Below are 8801 nucleotides of genomic sequence, written 5' to 3' on the forward strand. Positions count from 1 at the left end.
TTAAGACTTCCCAGTGAGAGAAGTGAGACATTGAATAGCTCAATACCTCTCCAGAAAGAATATGATCTGCCTCTGAGGCCTTATGATTCTGTATGGGGGAACAGGATTGCAAAAAAGGGAGATGTATTTCCTGGTAGGCTAGGATTACTCCCTTGTGCTTGTTTGATTTATAGATGTAAAGTAAAATTTGGGACCAAGTCTTTGGATCCCTGAGGATCAAGAGCAGAATCTGGACCTAAAAAAGTATTCAGATGGTTAAGGAAGTATTCTTTTGAAGATATAAATTGTGTATCCACAGATCTTCAAAGGGCTAGAAATTATTTGCATGTATATTTGGTACCTGAACTGAACAAGGAGTATACATGGTAGGATAAGAGTGTGCGGGCCAGGGGCGAGCTGGGCCCGTCTTTGCGCATGCGGGCTGTGGCCAGCAGCCCGGGCTCGCGGGGCCGGAGAAGACCAGGGGCGAGCTAGAATTAGTCACGGACGCGTAGTGGTTGATTTAAAGTTTATTTACTAACACCAAAGATGGTCGTGGTGTAGGCTGGACAGTTTCCAGGTTCAGCTCCGCTTAAATCCTTGTTAGAGGACTACGACAAATTCATTCTAGCCCCGGAGTGGTTGAAGCTCTGCGGGTTCGGTAGTTTCTCTCCCACGGAGTTGCTGAAGCTCCGTGGGTTCGCTTCGGTTCTCTCCCACGGAGTTGTTAAAGCTCCGTGGGTTTGTATCTTTAAGATGCAGGAAGGGATACATCTAGGAATTTATCGGCGACGAGGAGAGGCTAGAGGCTGTTCGTTCTTTTCCCCAGAGTTGTTGAAGCTCTGTGGGTTCAGTTATCAGAACTCTATTGCCTTTTAAGAAAAGCGTTGGGTCCGAAAGGATCTGCAGCGCTTAGAGATCTTCATGCTCTCCCCCTCGAACTCCAATTGCTCTCTTTCCGACTTGGGCGGAAACCACCCAAGCCCTTTATACGGCTAGCAAGCCAATTGCTAGCCGCCACGTGTGCATGTATTAGAATCGGCCAATAATGTGGCACTGATCTTCATACAAATGGCGGGAACTCCTTGCACCGAGCATTTCTTAGATGCAAAAGAAATGCACCATTCAAAGAAAGCTTCGAATTGGTGGGAAATTCTCCGTTGCACCGGGGTTCTCTTCTGCAGCAGAAAACTCCACCATGCAAGGAAGCTGCAATTTAGCAGGAAAAATAATTTAGCAGTGCCGAAGCGCACACAAACAAAAAATCACAACTTTGGGTTGTGACATCCCCCCTTGCTGAAAGCATAGCTAAATTATGCTATACACTCATCATTCTAGAACTTTGTCGTGAGTCGTCAAACGAACAGATAAGCAAACAAACAAATAAACTAACACAAGATTCGCTGTCCTGGAATTGAGTTACATAATAATCAAGAAACAATAATTAACACAAACACATAATCTGATTCAGAACAAAACTGCACGATCAGGGCTTCAGTGGGCGTCATGGCGAAGTTGTACGTCATGCCCTCACTTCTTTCAGTGATGTCATCCCTCTTAGGGCTCTTCTTCGCCACGTACTCTGACTCTTGGATCTGTAAACAGAAAACTCTAAAAAAAAATGGATTAATTATCTTATTCAACAGATTTACACAATTTTTATGGCTCATATTCTCAATTGGATGAAATCATTGAGGATCCATCATCTGGCTCTTCTAAATAACGAAAACCTAACTCATAGGCCAATTGCCATTGGCCTGCGTCTCCTAAAATCCGAAGCTGCCGCTTGTTGAGTCCAGAACGCTTTAGGAGAAATCCAAACATGTATCACTCCTCTAGGGTTCTCGGTGGCAGTGGTGGAAGATCGGATTCACGACGTCTGGTGCCTTGAAGTCCGGTCGGGTGTCGACAGTCCCGATCAAGAGACAATCTTGGCTCCATCAGGATACGCAGTCATGACAACTGACAAAGAAGATTGCTTACAGGTTGATTCACCATTGGACTGAGCAGAATTCGGAGGACGACGATGTTTTTTTGCCCATAGATCTCGAGGCAACTGTCTATGCTGTGAACGGTTACTGGAACGGTTCCAGGATCTCGTAGGTGACGGTGAGGCCATGGTCTTATTCGCTGGAGTGATGTCAGTCCCAGCGCACATGTTCTGGGGTTCCAGGCACAGTACGAGACTCTGATGATTGCTAGCATAAGATGCTCTGCGCCGGTATATTCTGGCCGTCCTTCATGCCGTATGTGGGCTTTTTGACTAATCAGTCCTGCAACAAGCGCTGGCAGTGGAATAGGCCAGTGAGCGTTAACCGTTATCATGTCGATGTCAGTGACATGTCCTCTACTCCACGAAGCTTGTCTAATTAGGAAGCTTGCTTCTTCCTGGTTCAGCAGGTCGGATCCAAGTTCCATGACCAAACGTCCTAACCATACAGCTAGAGTCTCTTCAGGCTGGATTCTTGATGCTTTACATAAATCCTACAACTCAGCTCTGGTGCAAGCATAGTAGGCAATAGCAATTCAATTAGTCGTTGTTGTAGGGAAAGCTGTTCTTTCGGGAGTTGATGTTGTTATAGGCTGAACTGCTGCCGTGGGGGTTACTGCTGCTGTTGCTGCTTCAGGCAGGAGGGGCGGATGCACTCCTCTGCTTGACTCTCTCCGTTGGCAGGAAGGCGTGGTTGGTAGGGGCGTTGCTGCGTCGCTAGGCGGGGTTGCCAGAGACGACGCTGCATCGATGGGCAGAGTCGCTGACCGGACTCTCGCGGGTTCCTCCGAAGCTCCACCCTTCTTTTCTGGTTCTTCCACACGGTCTCCCTCTTGCTCGGCGCCATCTTGGGCTGGCGTTTCAGGTCCCTTTCTCTCAGTCGCTTCTTTGACCGCTTGGATAGCCATCTGCAGCTGGGCTTTTAAACTTAAATTCTTGTACATTAGATTAGTAATCGTACGAAAAGTTGCACTGCATTCTCCCCCCTTGTCGTATCGCGGGGCCACCCTCTCAACTGCGGCTCGTTCCTCTGCTTCCAGGTCTTCGCAGAGCTCGGATGGTAGCTCACGACCCCTTAATCTAGCCGCCATGAGGGGAGGGAACCGGCCGATTGGCTCCGGTTCTTCACTCTCCCGAGCATATCGTAGGCATCGGGCACACTCCCGGGTGAAGGTCGGGTTCGTTCCGCCCGCTGGGTTGGGTCCGGCGAGGGACACAGTATCGAGGGGCCTAAACAGGACCCGCTCATCTCTCATTATACACCCGAACGCCGCGGGGATCAAATACACTTCCCTCTCTCTCAGGGCTCCGTCTTCGGAGACTCCCTCTTCTCCCTTTAGCGACAGGCTTCCGCTTACAAATCTTTCACCCGTTCCGCCCACCTGGTGGTAAGCAATATACGCCTCCAGTTCCTCAAAGCTTTTCACTTGGCGTTGGTTATCGCGCCAAGGGCAGTTCTGAACCAATTCTAGCTCTAGCATGTCTCCTCCTGATCCCATCCTCGTCGCCATGTGTGGGCTGGGGGCGAGCCGGGCCCGTCTTTGCACACGCGGGCTGTGGCCAGCAGCCTGGGCTCGCGGGGCTGGAGAAGACTGGGGGCGAGCTAGAATTAGTCACGGATGCGTAGTGGTTGATTTAAAGATTATTTACTTACACCAAAGATGGTCGTGGTGTAGGCTGGACAGTTTCCAGGTTCAGCTCCGCTTAAATCCTCGTTAGAGGACTATGACAAATTCGTTCTAGCCCCGGAGTGGTTGAAGCTCCGCGGGTTCGGTAGTTTCTCTCCCACGGAGTTGCTGAAGCTCCGTGGGTTCGGTTCGGTTCTCTCCCACGGAGTTGTTAAAGCTCCGTGGGTTCGTATCTTTAAGATGCAGGAAGGGATACATCTAGGAATTTATCAGCGACGGGGAGAGGCTAGAGGCTGTTCGTTCTTTTCCCCGGAGTTGTTGAAGCTCCGTGGGTTCGGTTATCAGACCTCTATTGCCTTTTAAGAAAAGCGTTGGGTCCGAAAGGATCTGCAGCGCTTAGAGATCTTCATGCTCTCCCCCTCGAACTCCAATTGCTCTCTTTCCGACTTGGGCGGAAACCACCCCTTTATATGGCTAGCAAGCCAATTGCTAGCCGCCACGTGTGCATGTATTAGAATCGGCCAATAATGTGGCACGAATCTTCATACAAATGGCGGGAACTCCTTGCACTGAGCATTTCTTAGATGCAAAAGAAATGAACCATGCAAAGAAAGCTTCGAATTGGCGGGAAATTCTCCGTTGCACCGGGGTTCTCTTCTGCAGCAGAAAACTCCACCATGCAAGGAAGCTGCAATTTAGCAGGAAAAATAATTTAGCAGTGCTGAAGCACACACAAACAAAAATCACACCCTTGGGTTGTGACAAAGAGTAGCATTTTTTTTCATTTGCGCTTGGTTTATTTTCTATCCAAGACTGTAGCCTAAGCACTGTAAACTCAGCTAAGAGATAATGAGGACAGGGTGTAGAATGCTCAGATGTCACAATGGTATTATTTTAAACTGGTAGTTTACCCACCATTTTTTCTCCATTATAGCATATAGCAAACCATGGTGCATTGAAAAAGGTCAATAGGCTAGACAGAGCATCATGACACAAAGGATTATTCAAATTTATCAAAACTTCATGCAATATTTTTCCATTATTCTACTGCAGGTTACATTCGTGTTTGGAATAACAGTACGGCAGTAAATTTTAAAGGTTTGTAAAAAAAAAAGAGAGAGAATCATTACATATCACAAAAGGAGGATCAAAAATCCCTGTCTGAAGAGATGATATTTTTGATTGATTTGTCTGCTTGACCTTAATTCACTTTGCATCATTATATATCCAGTGGGGGAAAAAAAACATTCACTTTATATTAGATATATTCTCATGCCTCTGTATTAGTTTGTACAGTGGTCAGTGTCTATCCTTAGAAAATCATAATTTTATTCACTGCTACTACCCACATGTACTGGAGACATCACAACATTCCTATAGCAAGGAAACATATAGCAGGGAAAAATTACCATTGTCTTTACTTCTGTTTCTTTGGGTAAATGGTAGCAGCTATTGTGGCCTTATTTAATTCCAGAATTTTTGTATCTCTTTTCTGATTGATACTCATCTCATATATGCGCTCTGCATAGAAGCACTGCATAATTTAGTGTAGGGGAGAAGACACTGGAGTGGGGGTAAAACAGAGTTGCTTTTTTTCCTACAGACATACACACACATTATTCCACTTTAAGTACCTTTGAAGTATACGAGACATTGTCCCGTCTTTTTCCCAGGACAATGTTCTGTAGTCACAGCTCATTCATGTTAATTGCCAGGGCTGTACTTCTCTTTTGTCACAGAACACCACCAATCAGAACTTCTACAAATGAAACGTCTGTTTATACCTCGGATTCCAATAATATGGTAATATTTGGCCAAGACTCTAGTTGGTGGAGATAGGACAAAGAGGGGGTAGGGAAAGAGAACATGGTATTCTCAAAAGACCAAGAAGTTAAACTTATAAAACGATAAATCTTGTTTATTCAGAAAGCCTTCTTAGCCTGCTCATCTGCTGTTCCCTGCAGTTCCCTCTTGCAATCCCCAGGCCAATGTAACAACTAATACAGGCAACCCCCACTTGATGCTGTTTCACTTAGCGCTATTTTGCTGTAGCACTCATTTTACTTTACTACCCAGTTTCACTTAGCGCTCATGGGTTTTGCTATAACGCTTCTGAGTATTGGGCAGGGAGCATCAGTAGCACTCAGCCTTGTCGCCATCTTGGTTTGTCAAAAACTTTCGTGCTCTGTGCTCTTTTGTGCTTGTGACATCGACTGGCTTAGTTTTGTGAGTTGCACCATGAGTCAGAAACATGCAACTGACACTGAGAGTGCAAGTGCTGAGAAAGAACAGTGCAAAAGCATAATGCTGGAGCTTAAATTGGCTGTCCTGAAGCGAATTGAAGCAGGGGAATGCCAGAATGAGGTCTATAGAGCATTGAATTTGGCTGGGTCAGCTGTTAGGACCATATTGAAAAACAAAGACAAAATAAAAGAATATGGTAGAATTATAACTCCTTTGAATGCTTTGAAACTTAGTAGAAGTAGGGCTCCAGTTATGTTAGAAATGGAGAGGCTGTTAATTGTGAGGACTGAGGATACAACTCAATGCCATATGCCCTTGAGTATGCTGCTTATTCAGAAGAAGGCTAAGTGTCTGTTAGAGGGTTTACAGAAAAATTTGCCTGGGGGTCTACTTCTGAACCTCTTTTAGCAATTAAGGGGTGATTTGAAAGATTTAAGAGATGCAGCAACTTGCATAATATTTCTAATCCGGGGGAGGCTGCTAGTAAAATAAAAGAATATGGTAGAATTATAACTCCTTTGAATGCTTTGAAACTTAGTAGGAGTAGGGCTCCAGTTATGTTAGAAGAATGGAGAACAAGTCAATGCCAGGTTTCAAGGTGTCCAAGGATTGACTTTATTGTGTGGTGGCAATGCTGCAGGGGATTTTAAACTGAAACCATTGCTTGTATACCTCTCAGAAATCCCCAGGGCTCTCAAGGGGTATCTTAAAAGCAGTCTGCAGGTCATTTGGAAGTCTAACAAGAAGGCTTGGGTGACCATGCCAGGCTTTCAGAGTTGGTTCAGGAACTATTTTTGTCCTGCAGCTGAGAAATATTGTGCTGAGAACAGTCTGTCCCACAAGGCACTTCTCATTTTAGACAATACACTAGGGCATCATACCACACTTGATGACCTCATTGATACTGTAAAAGTAGTTTTCCTGCCCCTGCAATACCACCTCCATCATACAGCTGATGGACTAGGGTGTCACTGCTGCCTTTAAGGCTTATTACATAAGGAAAACATTCACCCAGGCAGTCAGGGCTACAGAAGGAGAGGGTGCTCTGACCCTAAACGAATTTTGGAAGGGCTATAATATCTGCAAGGCAATAGATAACATTTTAAGTACCTGGGATGAAACAAACAATGAACGGTGTCTCCAAATGCCTCCAAAACAATGAATAGTGTCTGGTGAAAGCTTTGGGCAGACTGTGTCTAGGATTTCCAAGAGTTTGAGGAACCAGTGGTGACAATTCAGGACAATATCATTGGCCTTGAAAGGAAAATTAGATTTGACAAACTTGAACCTGAGGACATTCAGGAGTTGATCGATTCCAGTAGGGAGGAATTGAGCAATGAAGACCTCATTCAAATAGAGCAGCAGAGAAGCCACGAAGAGGAGGAAGATGTTCAACCAGCAAGGGCCTCAACCAGCAAAGGCATGGTTGAAGCTTTCAAACATCCTGAAGCTTTTCTTTCCTACTTTGATGAGAATGACCCTGACATGCAGTTCTGCAGTTGCAAGAGGAGTTAACAATGAAGTCAATTGTTACAGGCTGCTTTACAATGAAAAGAAGCCCAAAGTGTACCTATCAATGGAAACGTCTTCAGGAAGTGCACAACTCTGGCTTCAACCCCTGCAGCCACCTCTAAAAAAAATCCTCAGCCAAGCACGTTAAAATCCCCTGAAACTGGCACTAACTCTGACAGCTCTGATTCTGAGTGCTGAAGGAAGACAAAAGAGCAAAAAGTGAAAGTGCATCTGTGCATACAGTCCATTACTTTATTTTGTAATTGTATACATTATTTCAAAGTTCGAAGTGTTACATAAAGTATTTACATACATTTAGATGTCTGAATTCATTGATTTTATAGTACCAGTGGGGGATTTCAGTGATGTTATAGTACGAGTGGGGACCTTCGGAAACGAATTATCTCTATTTATGTTCATTCCTATGCGAAAATTGGTTTCACTTAATGCTGTTTCACTTACCATTCGGTTTTTCTGGAACCAATTAAGACTGCTAAGCAGGGGTTGCCTGCACATAACACTCTTAAAGGTATCCACACATCTTCCCCCTTTACATGTAACATATCCCCATGTAATACTAACATTGAGTTAGGTCAACCTATTGTTAAAACACATTTTAGCAGGTTCTTATTAGTCTTTGTGTTGGCATTTTAGCTCTAAGTGATCTTCTCAGTTTCTCTGCGTTCTCAGTCCTTATTTGTTCAGTTCTTGTTTGGTTTTCTTGTTCCAATGTCTCTACTTCTGTGTCATTTTCAGCCTCCTCTGTTGTTTCTTGTTGCTTTGTTTCCTTTGGTACATCTTGTGATGCTGCTTCTTTTCCCCCTTTATGAGCTGCAAGTATTATCTGTTTTTTCTTAATACCTGTCCTGGTGTGACTACTTTATAGGATCTGGGATTGATGGGAAACTAGTGCTTTTTGTTTCCACATTCATTCATCTGAAATAAGCACCATATCTTTGTGCAGTTGTGGTAACTCCCTGAAACCCCTGTTATGTTGAGTTTGTTGATTTTAAAAAATGTTTTCATGTTTTGCTTTTCATTCTGATGAGCATTATCCACAAGATTTAGCAGCCTGGTTTTGAGTTTCCTGCTAAACAGCATTTCTGCTGGGGACAATCCATGTATCATAGGTGTTGCCTTGCAATTTCAGAGTGATAAGTAAGCATCAGTATGAGAATCTGTAGCTTTTTTCAACAATTTCTTCACTACTTATATTTCATTTTCCACTAGGATATTGAATTGTGGGTATTTAGGACTTGAAGTGTTGTGATGGAATCCGTATTTGTTTGCAAACTCTTTAAAATCAAGGCAGTTGAACTGAGGTCCATTGTCTGTTCTCACAATTTATGGAATCCCATGTCTAGCAGAAATTACTTTGATGTGAGGTATGCCATGGTTTGCTGTTGTGTTTTCAAGCAATGCAATTTGAGGGTAGTGAGAATAATAAT

The 8801-nt window shown here is 44.3% G+C and overlaps 1 protein-coding gene across 1 annotated transcript; it reads left to right on the forward strand.

Annotated features, from left to right (window-relative positions):
- Positions 1-5835: 5835 nt before the first annotated feature.
- LOC106739236 (putative CENPB DNA-binding domain-containing protein 1) lies at positions 5836-7356 on the forward strand. Its single transcript, XM_014600546.1, has 2 exons — positions 5836-6079; positions 7052-7356. The coding sequence occupies exons 1-2, from the start codon at positions 5836-5838 to the stop codon at positions 7354-7356; spliced, it is 549 nt and encodes a 182-aa protein (XP_014456032.1).
- Positions 7357-8801: the final 1445 nt, after the last annotated feature.

This window comes from Alligator mississippiensis, chromosome 1 (assembly GCF_030867095.1).
Source record: "Alligator mississippiensis isolate rAllMis1 chromosome 1, rAllMis1, whole genome shotgun sequence".
Lineage (NCBI taxonomy): Eukaryota > Metazoa > Chordata > Crocodylia > Alligatoridae > Alligator > Alligator mississippiensis.